The following is a 17,302-nucleotide window of genomic DNA, read 5'->3' as shown; positions in this document are numbered from 1 at the left end:
AGACTGAAACAAAAAAAGTTCTTAAATCCCTCAGCCTTCCCCTTGACTGTTGTTACCAGCCTACCTGTTTTGCTCACTGGGGTGGGTATTGTCACCTAAACTTCCCTTTTCCAGTTGATATACCTATCTTTTTTACCCTTCTTTACACCTCCTGCAAAGTTCTAATTGGACCTTGCCCTTCCAAACCCCATCCCTACACAGCCTAGTCTTAAACAATTCCCAGGTTACCTGTCCCTGCTTCCACTACCTGTGCATTTTCTTCTTGCTCTCCTGTTTGACCACCAGGTCCTGGTTCAGCCAGGCCAGTCCCTTGCCTTCCTTTGCTGACTTTCTACACCTGAGAATAGAGCTTCTTTAAAGATATTCTAGCTCTGCTCCGTTCCTTTGTCCTCGAGGACAGATTTCCAGAGGGATTGGTTGACTGACTCCCTGAAGAGCTGCAAGTTGGCTTACCTAAAATTAAGCTCCTGGATTTTACTCTTTATCCTGTAGCTGGAGAAAGAAGGCTTTATAAACCATCTCCACTAGATCAGGCAGCCAGTAGTAGACCCCAAATGACTTTTCTGTTCATAGAATCATATAATAGTTTGGACTGGAAAGGACCTTTAAAGATCACCTGTCAGGAGAAGGGACATCTACTCCTTGTGGAACTCCATAAGGTTCCTGTCAATCTATTTCTGACATTTAATACCATAAAACAAGGTACAAAAGAAAAAAAAGGAAAAATTGGATGAATAGGTGCCCACACATGCTGCAGTGGCTGTCAACGTGGTACTAAACAGCTTGTATGGCTGAATATTTCAATTTCTAATGCAATATACTTTCTTTTTTTTCCCCTGCAAATCTTGTTTCTCTTAAAAGTAAATGCAATAAAGGGAATAAAACACGTAACAAATCTTTTAAAAGAAACAGCTCTAGCAGTAAGATTCACTGGGGATGAAAGTAGTCTTCACTTTTAAGTGTGGAGCAAATGTGATAAAGGAGAAGCCTACAATTTTTTAGAAGAAAGATTGCAAAGCTTTCATAAACATTTAACGATATGCGTACAGCTACTTGAAAGGAGGTTAAAACAAGATGGAGGTCAGTCTTTTCTTACAGGTAACCAGTGACAGGACAAGAGGAAAATGGCCTCAAGTTGCACCAGGGGAGATACAGGTTGAATATTAAGAAAAAATTATTCTCAGAAAGAGTAGTGAGATATTGGAACAGGCTGCTCAGGAAGATGGTGGAATTACCATCCCTGGGTGTTCCCATGAAAAGGATAGATGTGGCACTGAGAGACATGGTTTAGTGGGTGTCATGGTGATGGGATGATGGTTGGACTAAGTGATCTTAGAAGCCTTTTCCAACACTAATGATTCCACGATTCTTTGATTGATAGTATGCTTTTGTCTGTTTCTTCATAATTTAGCCCAAGTGCAAGAAAAACAAAAAACACAAAACAGAAAACAAAAAACACAAATAAATCAGCCACAGAAATACTAGGCATAAAAAATAATAATAATAATAATAAAAAATTAATGATAATTTCAATATGCCAAGTAGAAATTGACAATTGATATACTGGAATACTAAGGAAGCCAACACCTACTTAGCAACATGTTAATCAGAACTACGGTGAGTCATATCAAGGACATATTCACTAGATATTTGTGAAAAACTATTCCTAAAATAAACCCTGCTTCTATAGGTCTTTAGCTGCATGCATTTCAACGAGCTGAAGCTTCAAATAATAATTTCTTAGCAGTCTGCTAGGGTTTGAGCTTTAAATCTGTAAATCAGAAGTAAGAGCTATATTAAAGCCACATAAAGTCTACCGTGGTCAGGAGCAGATTAATAAGATAGTTGAATTAATGGAAAAACAGCAGCCATGGAATGAGTGGACAGTAATTTGGGCAGGATCATGGATACTCAAGTGTACTTAGAATATTAGGAACAAAGATCTTATCCTTAGAATACTGCTTGTTTTGCTGACCCATCAAACATGGAAGATGGACCTGCAGCAAGTTGTACTGAAACTCTTAGGTACCAGGGAGAGTATGTAACACAGCATTGTTTTAGAATAGTTGTAAAAACACTCGAATTGTGAATTTTGAAAATTCAGACTCATATCTTCTACACGTGTGCAACTGGAACATGGATGGAACTAGATGATCGTTCTAGATGTCCCTTCCAACCCAAGCCATTCTAGGATTCTATGAAAAGTAAAGCTAATATTTACTGGGCAGTTCCTTAATCAAATTGATCTTCGTGTCTGTAGCAGGAATCAATCAAATCCAATTTTATTTATTTATTTATTGACAGTAAGAGCTATGCTGAGGAGGTTTTCTAGCTAACCATATCCTGAACTGCTTCCTATAGCTCCCATTTCCCATCTTTCCTGTCATCTTCTATTTCTATTACATCCTAGTGAATTTCACTTGAGAATACAATGTACAATACTTCTTATGTGCAAGTTTTGATTTTCAACAGTAGGATAAAATGTGGTAATTTTACGCTTCATACATTACTATAGACCTGATGAAAAACAACTCTACAGACATCCAGTAAGTCTTTTTGTATTTCAAGTCAGGGAGAATTGTTATACTTTGGGAAGAAATACTGTGGCTTTCTGAAACATCAAATGTTTATTTAATCAGGTACTAGGAGGAATATGACTTTTTCCAAGAAAAGCACGCTGTATTTTATGCCATTTCTATAATATATCTACTTTTCTTTCTGAGGTTCTGTTTGCTGCAGAGGGACTGTAAATACATTTTTAGTTTTACTAGCAGAGGTAGGGATTATTTTGCTCCAGGTCACTCAATAAAGATTGCACTCCTACATATTGTCCTGTGTCACCTTCTCCCTCTTTCACAACAGATGGCTGCCTTTCAGGAAGTTTTTCTTTTTTTATATAGAAGATTTAGATGGAGGATTGAAATAAAAAACTCATTACAACCCAACTTTCTGCAGTTGCTCGCGTGTTTGTTGTCTGCTCGTACGCCTGTCAAGTTTGATGTCATGCAGGAGAATATTCAAGAATATATATTTTTTAGTACATCTATTTCTGGTTCTTGTTACTGCTGGGTCAGATTTATTTGGAAGGGTCGGAAGGAGAATGTAAATCAAACAGACGTTATACTGTAGCACAGCAAAAATTGTTTTATGTGGCATTCCAGTCCATAAAATAGAACAAGAAGCAAAGTATCTCCTGTTTGAAGGGTGAAGGAGCACATGGAGCTCTGAGGAAGGAGCCTTAACCTTTTAACTCGGAGTGACTTCTCTCACATTTTTACAGGGCTTTCTGTCCCCGTCTATGACTAAAAAGAGGATATGATTAAAACCTACTGCAAATCTATTTGGCATGAAATACAAAAGGCAGCTTGAGATGATTATGATCACAGAGACAAACCACTTCTATCTCTAAGGTTCCTTCCAACCCGCACGAGACTATTATTATTACTATTACTATTACTATTACTATTACTATTACTATTACTATTACTATTACTATTACTATTACTATTTATTTCACTTTTGGTGGTCTTTCATCGGGTGAAAGCCAAAATTCAGCGTGGTGATTTCAGCTACAGTGATTTGGTCCCCTTTGTGCCGTGTTACAGAGGAGGACACATGTCCTCGCTTCCCGTGGGCTTTGTCACTGCATGAACAGATCGACCACTATTTGGGGGGAGAAAATAAGTTAAAATCGTGTTTTTGGTTCTCATTTAACAACCAAAATCCTCCCCTTTCGTATGTACCCGATGTACCCAATGGGAGTCGGCAAAGGAGCAGGCGGGGCGACACGGCGGGGGCTGAAGCAGCACCGCCCATAGGGAGGGCAGAGCACCGCCCATAGGGAGGGGCTGTGTGTTCGGGGAGGGGCTTAGGGCGGTGTGGGGGCGGGGCCTGTGCAGAGGTATTTAAACCCGGGGCAGGGGAATTTGTTCGTTCAGTCGGTGCGGTGCCGTGGAGGGTGTTTGTTGTGCGTGTCTGCTGTCTCTTTTGTTTTTAACACGCTTTTCTTCGGCGCCTGTGTGTACACGGAAGGGGCGCGTCCCGGCTGGGCTCGGCGGCTCTCGGAGCCCCTTTTTATCCGTTCTCCTCCGCCCCGTGCGCTTCCACTGAGGGATTTCTTCGCGTCCCGTGCCCGGGGGGCCGCCCCCCTTCCTTTCCCTTCCCCTCTCGGCCGGAGGCTCGCGGCGCTTCCCTCTGGATGCGTCCCCGCAGCCCCAGGCGGGAGGCGGCCGGGGGGAAGCGCTGCCTCCAAGGATTTACCGACCCAACCCCGCGCCATCTCCTTCCCCGCGGGCGCTCCGTTACCGCCCCGGACCTCTACCGCCGTTATGGACGAGAGGTATCTGCCCGAGCTGATGGCGGAGAAGGACTCGTTGGACCCGTCCTTCACGCACACCCTGCGGCTGGTCAACCAAGGTGAGGGGCGCGGCGGGCGAGCGGCGGCGGCCCCTTCCTTCCATCCTTCTATCCTTCCATCCTTCCGCGCTGCCGGAAGTTTCCGCGGAGACGCCCGACGCGGAGGGGCGCGGAGACCGCCCACCGTCACGGCGGCGATTTGTTCTATATCCTATGGCTGTTGCTGAGGTGCTGCCCGGCTCCTGAACCCCCCCCCCCCTGCCCGCGGGTGGCTGAGGGCGGTTTCCTATAGCCCTGCTCTGGTCTGAGGTGCTTTAAATTATAGAGTGTTCCGAGTTGAGCTGCTGTGTAGGATGGGTTGAAGTTTTGGGGCAGTTAAGCCCGCGGGTGTTTCCCTCTTTTACCCTCCAGCGTAATTAGCTTAGTGGTTGTAGACGTGTCCCAGTTGGACAGAGCCTGCATCTTTGTTTCGGATCTGCTGCCACTGTAACTCCAGTATTAAAGAGCAAACAACGCATTTGGTTGCCTTTACCCAAAACAGTGAACATGCTTCTTTTCAAATACTCAGCTCCAGATAGTCCCAGTGATCCCTCTGCCTCTAACACGTCCTGTCGTACTGGCTCTTTGTTTCAGTAATGCTGAGTAGAAAAGCAGTGCCATGTGACCTGGGCTGTGTGGCTCGGTGTAAATCACCTGCCCGTTACACATCTCTGTATTTACAAGTCCTGCTCTGTATTTAGACACTCTGAAGGTTTAGCATGCTGGATTGAAGCAAGTTAGGGACCGGTCTTCCAGTGTAACTCAGTGGCAGCTAAATGTTTATTATTTCAGTTGAAGTGATAGCCTAGCTGTATGATGTACTGCATGCTACAGGGATAGGGCTACATCAGTGTGACTTCTTCCAGTGCACTGACATACTGCTTGATGTGTAATGGACTGCAAATGCCAGCCTTTAAATTGGAAGGAGACTCAACTGCTGTCCAAAATGTTCTGGTGTTACTGTTAGTTTCAGCTGTGGAATGTGTATACTGGGTGACTTGCAGCTGCCTGCCCTTGGGCTGTTGACATTCTGCCTATTTACTCCCATTTTGATTTTGTCTAAGTGCCACTGATAGCGAGAGAAAGCTCTTTGTTAACACAGCTCTCTATTTCCGTGTTCCCTATTAAAGAAATGCTAAAAGCTGACTCGATGGCTCAGAATTTAAGGCTGCAAGTTAGTGAAGTTACTTTAAGTCAATGCTGTCAGAACCTTTACACAATTTGTACAAGTTGTAGACGTATGTAAATTATTTCAGGTATTCTTTATAGAAGTACATACAATTCTCCAGTTATTGCTACGGAATAATCACTTTTGTAAGCTGATAGATTTTGGAGTTCTCATTCAGATGGGCAATTAGGAGGCAGAAATGTCTACCTGCTTTTATTGTATAATACTTGTACCTATCTGCATACCTGTAGCTCCAAGAACAATTAATGTATTCATAGGTAGGAAAGTGGATGGTTGTGGTTCTAACCTCTTTATTTTAGTCTCCCTGAAATTTTTGCCTATATTGGAAGTCTTGCCTTAAATGTGATTAAAGTGTTCACATGTTAGGTAAAAAACCGAAGCAAGACAACTATCAACCAGTTAACTGTAGTTTAAAATGTATTTCATTAGCTGCTATCTAAAACCCTTTTAGGCAGTTGTACAGTTGAAGAACCAAGTGAGGCGAGTTGAATGTGTAATAGAACTGAGAAACTCACTGTTTTGAGAAAAGATGTTTAACAGAACTTTATCAGTGGCTGGTTCATTTATTTCAGTTGATATTCACAGTTAAGTGAGTACAGTCATTAGTGGCAAAGTGTGTTATTTTTGCTTGTTCTTCATATGCCAACTCCAGTGAGTTCTTTCTGTGATAAAACAGCAAGGCAGATTAAGTGGCTTGTAGTGTTTTTTTTTTAAAGCTGAAGTTGCTTAGTTTCTCGGTTTAGAATGAAGCATGTTTCAGAGTTCAGCTTAGCCTAGGTGTGTGAGAGCGTCTTAGCAGTGGCTTTAGGTGCTTAAAATAACTAGCTTAATTACGTAATGGTGTTTTAATGTCTTAAGAGTGTTACATATAGGATTTGCATTTACTTTAACTGAATAAACTCAGGATTGATGCTTAGGAATCCTATGGTTGAACTTGCAGATGTTCCTGAGATTCTCCACCCGCACTTCAGTTGCTTCAACACCAACAGAAGAGCAGAGTAGCTGAAATAACTACCCATGCTGAAACTCAGCTTCTAGGCTAGGGAAAAGTGGCCTGTGTATAGACTTCCAAAAATCTGTTAATTACAGCTTTTGTACAGAAGTGGACACATTTGCATGTTACGCTCGTAATTACAAACTATAATTTGGATACATACAAATTACGTAATTGCAAATGATACAGAAAGAGCTCGACATGCTTTGTTGTTTCAGAGGAGTCACTTGAAACACAATACAGAGATGACTAGGATGCTGCCGGAATACTTCTATAGGCAGTGCTGTTGGTCTCTAGGGATTGAGGTGTCTGTCTCCTCTTGCCCTAATAAAAACCTTAAGCATTTTGGAAGTATTAAGTTTGGAGACAGCACATTTCATTTATCCTTTGTAGTATATTGCAGTACTGTTGTAATACTGAGGTGTTTTTTCATTGGTAATGAACGCTGCTCAGGAATTTGGTGACTGTCTTTTTTGGGGATGCAAAATCTATTAATATATGTTTTTAAAGAATACTGATATTCAACTGCTGCCTATATTTTAGTGTAGTAGGAATCTTTTGAAGGAGACCTTTTTTTTTATGCTTTGAATAAGATTTACTTTATGCTTTAAAAATGCTTTTTGTTAACCTTTAAGCATGCTGTAGGTTGGAAGCAGGAATGTTTCTCATAATTGTGTTCATCCTAATAGGATTAATTTGCAGCTGATACCATACAGGGGGGACTGGAATATTGTCTGTTTACTCTTACAGGCTCTGTAAGTAAAGAGCCTTGGGAAAGATACAGTTATGTGACAGAGCAAAAATCTGTTATAGGTATTATGTGTCTTTGTATTTTTCCAAGTTACTGCTATCTCAACTACTCCATTTTATATGCAAAAACTGAAAAATATGTTGTGAGTGTAAAAGCGATACTTCTGAAGTAAAACTAGTTCTTTATCATATTGTAGCTGTGTTTTGCAGTATTTTTGATAGCTATTCCCATTGCATGCAAGTGTTTGTAAATATTACAATAAACGCTGTACTTGAATAACTTCACAAATGGCACTGTAAGGATGTAAAAGGGAAGGAAAGAGTTGCTTTATTTTTCGTCCTCTAGATCTGTGCTGATCTGGCAAGTATTCTGTGAATGTAGGGGTAGGGTATGTCAGACTGTGTGCTACCAGAAGCTCACTGTGGAAACATGTTGATATGGGTTGTGTTTTGTAATGAGAAGACTTTAAAACTGATGTCTGGTGCTTGTTTTATATAATGTTAAATGTGTAGGTGGAGGGAACCCAGTAATTAAAGTTAGGGCAGCTGAAATCATTACATTAAGAGGTAATGAGTCCCAGTGCCTTGTCTGAGAGACAGCTTTTACTTCTACGTAGGCTGGTCTTAAGGAATTCTTAAGATCTTATTTTAGCTATATTGAGACTTAAGGCATTGCTTCAGTTGGCAAGGCTACCTTTAAACTCCTGTCAAGAGCAAGATATACAGGAATAACAAGCCTTCTGATCAGTAGATGGCTGTGTGTGCTAGCTGTATGCTGGATCACTGTGCTGAGCCACGTGACTGTCTGTGATCAGCACAGGTTTGCTGACTTGTGTCCAAAGCTTCGTGAGTTAGTGATCAAATCACTGTCTTTTTAAACCAGTACCTTCCTAAAAACCAAGGAGGAGATAGATTGTGTGGGAAGCAAACTGGCTTCCTGCCTTGTAGAGAATATTAACCTGCCTTATGTTTATAGCTGTTCTGTGCCTGCAGTGTAAAAATTGTTAAAGCAGGAACTTAATTTGTTGCACTAACATACTTGTTAATGATTTTGAATAAATCTACCCAGGGATGTGAGTTTCTGGGTGCTTACTAAGTATTTCCTTTATTTTTAAAAAGATTTGTGTGAAAATGTAAAATTTTGAGTCACCAAGCACACCTTTTAGTGAACTGATATGCAATTTTGTGATATAAATCTGGTGAATCATCTTCCTGCTTTGAGGACAAGCATGGCATGGGGCAGACATGCATGATAACTTCAGCTCCTAGTCTCTTGTGATGTTGCACATCCTCCGTTGCTGTACAGCTTTACATTGCGTTTGTTCCTCATTGCAACCTCCATAAGCAAAGGAGTAACTCTCCTTTTGAGTATTCAGCTTTCGGAGGCTGGCAAAATGCTCTTTGAAGTCTATAAGCGTTTTGTAAAGCAAATGAATAAAGCTGATGGGATTCCATATGTTCCATGTAATCCTGAATATGAGTTAATTTTGTAATACACACTTCAGACTGAAATTTTTTTTTAAGACCACGTCCACTGAAGTTGTCATTCCTGGCAGTTAACTAGAAAGCAGAAACTCTATTATCTTCTAATGATCAAATTTCAGTATAGTAGTGTGTAAAGGCTTACAGGGGTTACTTGGCAGGCTTAATGCAAGAGAAATTTGTGTCAAAAATATGAATGTGCTTGATGGCAACCCCATAAGACCATCTGAGGATGGCTTAGGTTCTGGTTCTTTTAAGACAGCTTAAAAAGTAGTAAGGACTTGAAGCCATCAGAGTGTCTGTCTTTCTCATTTCATCCAGTCTGTACCTTCCCTATTCTATACTTCAGAAGCAGACATTTGTTGTGGTTGGCTCATTGCTTTTTCTGCAGTGAAACTACCCTGGGAAAGTTGTAGCTTGTTAACAATTAGATTTGAGTCTTAGTCTCCTAAAAGGCAGGGGAATTGATTTATCAGGTATTCCAGTCATGTTAACAGTGAAGCTGGGAAATGCAGCTAAAGATAATCATACATACTTCACCCTGGGCTCATCTGCTCTGAAGCGTGACTCTAGCCTGCAGCTGCTCACCCATGATCACATTGAGACCAAAGCTGACTTCTAATTCACTTGCACACTTACTTTGGCAGTCAATGAGAGATATCAAATTTAAAGGTTTCAAATTTAAGCTGACATGGTTTGTCACTTTCAATCCTTTTCGACACCATCCATGCAAATTAAAATGGTAACCTTCTGAGCACTTATTTACTGAAGAAATCAGAGAAGTCACAACACTGAATGGCTGCTTCTCTGGCCCATGGCCTTTTCTGCTCTACTTGCATGTACCTGTAATCTATGTATGTGATATTTGTGGCTGTGTAGTTCCCTCTATATGATTTCAAATTGAGGTATAATTAAGAACTAAAGTCATGTCCTTCCTTTCTTGGGAGGGTTAGGTATCAAAGTTCAGAGTTGAACAGTCTGTAAAGTGTGGTACTATGTGACTTCTAATTGACACTAAGCAATTGCAGTAAAAAGCATGCTGAAATGGATTAGCTGGTAACTGATGGAACTAATAGCTTACAGTAAATAGGCTGACTGTTCATAGCTGAATTTAATGTTTGTTATTAATAGTGATACAAAATTAAGGATAGATGCACTGGGCAAATGGTTTATATTGATATAGTAGGGAACTGATCTTCTTGAGTTGGGTTGTATTTGCTTGAGGGTGGGAAGGGTTTGTGGAGGAATTTGGATAAGTTGGATCACTGGACAGAGTCCAACTGTGTGATGTTCAACAAGACTAAAGGTCTGATTTTTCACTTGGGTCAGAACGATCCCCGTGCAGTAATATAGGCTTAGTGGAGAGTGGCTGGAAATTTGCCCAACAGAAAACTAGAGGCAACAGCTGGCTGAACATGAGCCAGCAGTGTACCCAGGTGGCCAAGGAGGTAAAATGTGTCCTGGCCTCCTTCAGAAACAGCATGGTCAGCAGCACTAGGGAAGGGTTTGTCTCATTGTATCTGGTGCTAATAAGAAGGCACTTGTAATGCTGTGCTGAGTTCTATGCCCCTCACTACAAGTAGGATGTGGACTTCTTGAGTTGCAGGTAAGAGCAATAAAGCTGATGAAAGGGACTGTAAAGCAAGACTTGAGGAGTGGCTGAGGGAAACAGGAGAAACCTCATTGTTCTCTACAGCTTTTAATATTTAAAGGAGAGCTACAGGGAAGGAGGAAATAGATTCTTTAGCAGTGTCTGTTTTATGACAAGGGGAGACTGTTTCAAACTTTAAGAAGGGAGATTTAGGTTGGACTTAAGGGAAAAGTCTTTTACAGTGAGGGTGGTGAGGCACAGGTATGAGTTGCCCATAAATGTGGTGAGTGCCCCATCCCTGGAGATGTTCAAGGTTGGGTGGGACCAGACTCTGAACAACCTGATCTGACTGTGGATACACAAGTTCATTGCAGGGGAGTTGGATTAAAAGACCTTTAAAGGTCCCTTCCTACTCCAAGGTTTCTGATTTAGAGTATTCTGTGAAATGGGTGTGAATAGCAGTGATTGTAGGTCATTCTCAGAACTAAGTTCTTCTAGCTGAGCAGAAGTGCCAAGTACGTAACTTACACCAAGATTAATAGAATCGTGTCTTTGAGATGAGAAGGTCATATGGACTAGAATTTCATTGTCTAATGACATAAAGTAAATTCTGTACCTAGAATTCACCCTCAAGATGATGGAAAAACCAAAGGAAAAATATTACAACCTTGATAAAAGGGATATAATTTTATGTTGATCTGTTTGTGAAAATAATTAACTTGTGGTTTGTGTGTAGTTGCCTCTGCAGAGGTAAAGGTGCAAAGAGGCTCTTCAGAGTTATGAAATGCGTAGCAAAAAAATGAAGTGAAAACTGAAGCACAATATTTTGAGTGCCTAGTTGTTAAATAAGAAACTAAAATAAATGGTTCCTTGAGAAATTTGTTTCAGAACACATGGATTTCTGGGCATTCAATCTTGACTAGATTTTTAGGGTTAGTACTGATAACTGTCAATATCAATATGCACATGTAAGAACTAGGAATCATTTCAGTAAACCTATTGCTCTTGCTCTTAACAAACTTCCTTCATACTGGAAGTTCTGCTGTACTGATCCTGGTATAGCGTAGTGTTAGAGGAAAAACTTGAAATTCAAATCCTTTGAGGGTTTACTGATTTTCTTAGTTTTCTCAATCCATTTTGAGCTGTACAAGTGGCATAATTAGTAGGGGAAGATTCCATGTACTGAACAGATCTAGAATGAAATCAAAATTTCTGTTGTTGCTCTGACACTGAACATTCAGCTGCGTTCATTGACTGCTCAGTCTATATACATTTGTAGTGAAGTGTGCCTGATTATCCAGGAACAATAACTGTACTCTTGAAAGCAGATGTTTAATGTTTTCAGCTGTATTTTTCTCTTGCTTTGGGATAGTAGTAGTATTACTTAAAAATACAGAAACCAAAGGAGTTGTTGTTAATGGCTTTTTGATTACTTTCCGCTTAGTATGACAGGACTTGTCACCCCTCTGCACCCTCAGCCCTTCTGACCTAAAGCTGCTGCAAGCATGTTTTGTTTTTTTCCCCTGATTTTTGTCATTACAGATGAAAGCAGTTTCTACACGTATAATGCAACTCAAAGCTGCTTTCTTCTCTACACCATAAATCTCCATAGATACGTATGTAGGGGAAAGTCTCGGCCATCTTGCTTAAGTGAACTGTCACAAACGTTTTGAAATCACTTCATATGGAACATAACTAAATGTTATCATTGTCAACCCTGTCCACTTGGCAGGGGAGTTGGAAGTAGATGATCTTTAAGGTCCCTTCCAATCTTACTCTATTACAGATTAAAGAAGTTCAGAAAGCTAGAATGGTTTTTCACTGTATTAATTACCTGACAGTTTCATTCCTACTTCCAGCCTGCATTGGTTTTAAGAGCAATTTGCCTTGGTTTCAAGGGAGAACTATCGAAGCTGAGTTCCTTGTGTGCCTTACAAGGATTTCCCAAACACTTCTGTAGGGGTTGGAGAATTTTCTGAATGAACAGGTTTCTTATGAACCATTTGACTCAGTTCCTCTTTTTAGATCCCGGTTGTTGGAGAAGCTAATCTGCTTCACTTTCAGTGGAGGATCTGCAGCAGATAGGTTGCAATTGCAGTGATACCTCTTGCTCTAGTCAGTATCTTGTAGTGCTATCCTAATGATATCCTAGACAGAGACTGTAAGGTGAAATGCAGTCCTTAACCTGAAATCTGGAAAGGATTGCTGTGATCCTATTCATCTTGACCAAAACCAAGTTCTTTTAAAGATTCTTTTTGCTTACAAACTATTTTTTTTTTTATTACACTGTGATTGGGGTGGGAAGGCCTACTATATAAAAGTGTGCAACAGAGGATTAATATCTTAACACTTAATGTTTGTGTTTTTGAAATGTGTTTTTACTTAAGCCTGTCTTGAAGACTTCAGAAATGCATTAATTCCATGTGAAGCACATTTCAGGAATTCCATGAGTACAGTAAAATGTGTGAGGAAATGAATGTATTTCTAAGACTTCTTCCAGTCTTAACTTTTTTCTTTGAATTTGGGGTTCTCAGGTTATTAGGAAATGTTAGTCTGAGAAGTATGGAAATACGTGTTCCACACATTTGCTACAGGGTAACTGAAGTGTATCTTAAAGTTACCTGTTTTCAAAACTATTTTTGGTTGCTATACCTCTACTAAGGAACATTATTGTTAGCAGTCTATCACCAAATATTAGAGCCATCATGCAGATGTTAATTTCAGGTTTGGATGTGGTGTTCAGGGACTTGATTTAGTGGAGGGTTGTTAGAGTTAGGGTATTACAGTCAGGTTGTGATTGGACTTGATGATCTTTTCCAACCGGAGCTATTGTATGATGCTATGATTTCCTGAAATGCAGCCCATATCTTCAGCATGACAGCTGTGCTGTGACTTTCGTACTGACAGTGTGTCAGCAGGGGGAGCCGGCACTTAGCCTAACGAGTGTCTGCTGCTGCTGTGAGGGAACAGAACTGGGAAAGTGATGTTGGTCCTATTGAAAGAAAGCAGGGAGATGAACCTGAGTGCTGTATGCCATCGGTGTTCATCTGTCACAGTGACTTCTGTAGCCAATTATATTGTCTGCTCCTGGAAGTGTGGGTCCCTCCTAAAGAAAGCCAGTGTATGGTTAACTGAGACTTCAGTGATTAGAATATCACTTTGTGAAAATGACTCAATTTAACTATGTAAATGTGAAAAGTTGTTGCTGAGGGTATGAAGGCTCCAATTTTTAATTGGTCTGCTTCTGAAAGGTGGTGCTTGCATCACACTGCTTCTCTGTCCCATAGATGTGTTGGTTTTTTCTCTCTTTGCTACTCACTGTTCTATCATTAGCGTAGGCTTACACATAGACTGCTTGTTGTAGTTAGAGTAAAGCAACTTTACTTGGGATTCAGGGTTTCCAAATGTAATTAAATTGTGGATAGGAACTGAAATAGCTTTGACCTGTGCTGTTGTCTTGATGTATGCTTTAACTAGTAAGGCTCAGGCCAATTGTTAAGTGTTAAATTGATATTTAAGAGCAACACTTCACCAAACCTTTCAACTGTAAGCTCTTAGAATATCGCATAATTATCACTGATTAAATGGAGAGTGCAGGGCAACTATCATTGTTATTTGTAAGTCGTATGTTCATAGGTAGCTTAAAAATTTACGCATCTGAAATAACGAACCTTGTTTGGAACGCCAAGTAATAGTTCATATAAGGTTAATTAAAAACGCTGATGAGTATTTCATTACCACGTAAGTGGCAAGTAGCTGGTTGAAATGAGTTCTGTGAAGAATTCTAAACAAATTATTACTAAAATAATGCATCTGATAGAAATTGATATGATCTGCTTTCAACAAGTAAATCAGTTTCTCCAGACTTCATTGGATATGCTCAGCATTATTAACAAGTTTGCTGTACTTAAGGAATTAGTAGATCCACAGGGTGTTGTTTTCTTTTGCTTGTGAGCTCAAGGCAGTGACCAGAGCTTCCACTGGCTGGCTGACTTGGCTAGAAGGCTATTAGTGATATCTAGATAGAGCTCACACCTGTAGTTTATGGTGAGTAAGATCTTTGGAAGTAGATATTCATAAGTCCATGCAAATGGTGCTAATCATGCAGCAATAGCTTGCCAGCATTTTTCTGAAGCAGTTTTGGCACATCATTTGGAAGTTTTTGGTGCTGTTACTGATCCTTGAGCAATCATCTGGAAAGAGCTGTGAGAGCAAAACTGTGATCCCTTCTCTGTTCAAGTTCAGCACCTTATAACTTGGCTGTACGCACTTGTCTGTATTGGATGTCAGGCTGTGTTGTAATAAGGCAAATGCTAGAGAGGGTTATTTTCCCTTCACTCCAGTGATGACTAATTAGCTATTTGAGCTGTATAAATTACAGTCAATCAGCTTTTCCTAATAGCTCCTTCCCCCCCCCCCTTTTTTTTTTTTTTTTTACCTTAGAGCATTTCATTCTCAAGACAGCCATCCTAACATGGTAGAAACTTTTACATGCAACTAATTGAAATCCTAACAGAATAGTGAATGCAATTTCAGGCTAGAACATGAAATGAAGAAATAAGAGCAGATGGCCCCTTCAGAAAAATAGATTAAAGAGAATAGATGCTTCTGGCCAGCTACATAGTTAATCCCTTGCTTCTTGTCAAGGGGTACTGCCAATAGAGTTATTATACAAGGACTAAAATGGAAGCTATATGAAATTAATGGGGGGAAAAAAAGCTTTTTCTATCTCTGCTCTTAATAAGAATTTAGTGTTCATATTTCTGAGCTATAGTAAATGGGAATAATAACCTGTTTAGATGTTTAGCTTCTGAAATGGATACTATAATAAAACATAATTCTGAGAATGTAGTTTTGTTTACATCTGTCTCCAGTGGAGACTAACATTTGTTTTTTTTCTTCTCTGAAATACCGACTGTTAAGTCTCTAAACCCTCATATCAGGAATCTGGTGGAAATATTTGTGATTAGTTATGCTCGTGCCTTGATGAAAAATTAAACTTTCCTTTGTTAAATGTTCTTTCTAGTTTTTGTTGTTTTTAACGGGCAGCCTGATCCTATTCAGTTCATTTAAGAACCTTTATTTCCTGACTTTATATTAAGCAGCACATTCAAGCATTTTAGTTACTGTTTTTTAATGAGATCAGCTGTTCCTGCACTTGTTCTAAAATACTGTCAGTGAATTAAGGTAAGTGAGGTGTGAAACTTAGCGTGATTGATACATTAATGTGTGTATTTCAATACAAGATCCATGATTTACAAATAAATGTGTGGGAAAATAAGTGCGTATTATGATTGCTTTGATATTTTCACATGTACCCTTAAACTGTTCCATTTACCTTGTGTATATAACATAGCATACTGAGTTTCTTCTCAGCTAACCTTCATCCTGAGAGGCCAGACCCCTCATTTCCTGAATAGAAGCACTTGGTTGTTTTTTTGTTTTGTTGTGTTTTGTTTTTTTTTTTTTGCAACTTCTTTCTCCACTTACATCTAGAAAATACATTTATTTATTTTTAAATGAGTGCATCTGTGTTTTCTGTTCTAGTTCTGAAGATATTTAAACATAATTAAATCACCAGGTGATTATGTATCTGGTTCTTGGTGTTTGTGCTTTTCATATTGCTCCTTTGTGGACAAAAGCGGTAGAAGAGGAACTTGAGTATCAGGGTTTATGTAGGCAGTGAAGGTGGTTGTGGTCAATAGTAGCTTTGGCATTTTCTGGTATTACTCACTCCTTGATATATGCTGATATTACCAGTTCAACTTGGGTTTTGTCTTACCTTGAATGTTGGTGTAATTGACACATTAATTATTCCACTAAATTTTAGTGTGTTGCTTAGCATAGAATCGTGGAATCATAGAATGGCCTGGGTTGAAAGGGACCACAATGACCATTTGGTTTCGACCCCTGTGCTATGTGCAGGGTTGCCAACCACCAGACCAGGCTGCCCAGAGCCACATCCAGCCTAGCCTTGAATGCCTCTGGGGATGGGGCTTCCATAACCTCCTTGGGCAACCTGTTCCAGTGCATTACCACTCTCTGTGTGGGAAAATCTTCCTCCTATTATCTAACCTAAACCTCCTCTGTCTCAGTTTAAAACAATTCCCCCTTGTTCTATTACCATCCACCACTGTAAACAGCTGTGTTCCATTCAAGTACTGGAAGGCCACAGTGAGGTTTCCCCATTCTGTTCTCCAAGCTAAACAATCCCATTTCCCTCAACCTTTCCTCATAGGAGAGGTGCTCCAGCCCTCTGATCATCTCAGTGGCCCTCCTTTGCACCTGCTCTAAGAGCTCCACATCCTTCCTGTACTGGCAGCCTCAGGCCTGGATGCAGTACTCCAAATGGGGCCTGACAAGAGCTGAGTAGAGAGAGACAATCACCTCCCTCTCCCTACTTGCCACCCATTTTTTAATGCAGACCAAAACACATTTGACCTTCAAGGCTGCAAGCACACACTGCTGGCTTAATGTCCAGCTTCCACCAGAACTCCCAAGTCCTTCTCTGCAGGGCTGCTCTCAAGGGTTTCGTTCTTCTCCCAGTCTGTATAAACACCTGGGATTGTCCCAGCTCAAGTGCAACACTTTTCATTTGGCCCATGTGAACTTGATAAGGCTCACATGGATCCCCTGCCCCAGCCATTTGAGGTCTTCTGTATGGCTTCCCTTCCCTCCAATGTATTGACTGCCCTGCTTAGCTGGATTTCATTTGCAGATTTGCTGAGGGTGCACTCAATTCTGTTACTTATTGTTGGGACTGGTGCTCTTCAACATCAACCAGCAACCCTGGGGGAACACATTATCTGCCTCTGCCCAGAGATAGAGCCCTTGTTCATGACATGGCTGTGACCAGTGGAAAAATTTGTGGTCTAATCAGATCTGTGTACTAGGTAACTGT

General features: G+C 40.4%; 1 protein-coding gene across 3 annotated transcripts in view; it reads left to right on the top strand.

Moving 5' to 3' along the window:
* The first annotated feature begins 3,935 nt into the window (after positions 1–3,935).
* KHDRBS3 (KH RNA binding domain containing, signal transduction associated 3) overlaps positions 3,936–17,302 on the top strand; it is a 76,903-nt gene continuing 63,536 nt past the window's right edge. For all 3 annotated transcript variants that reach the window (XR_004306295.2, XM_085536927.1, XM_032442911.2), the window contains exon 1: positions 3,936–4,416. Coding sequence is in view for 2 of the 3 variants with exons in the window: in XM_085536927.1 (XP_085393053.1) it covers positions 4,329–4,416 (88 nt within the window). In the remaining variant the exon portion in view is untranslated. The remainder of the gene's footprint in view (positions 4,417–17,302) is intronic.

The sequence above is a fragment of the Coturnix japonica genome, chromosome 2 (genome assembly GCF_054131305.1).
Source record: "Coturnix japonica strain WE chromosome 2, WE-NBRP24, whole genome shotgun sequence".
Lineage (NCBI taxonomy): Eukaryota > Metazoa > Chordata > Aves > Galliformes > Phasianidae > Coturnix > Coturnix japonica.
Note: the sequence above shows the minus strand (reverse complement) of the source record. Positions and strands in the feature narration are given on the sequence as shown.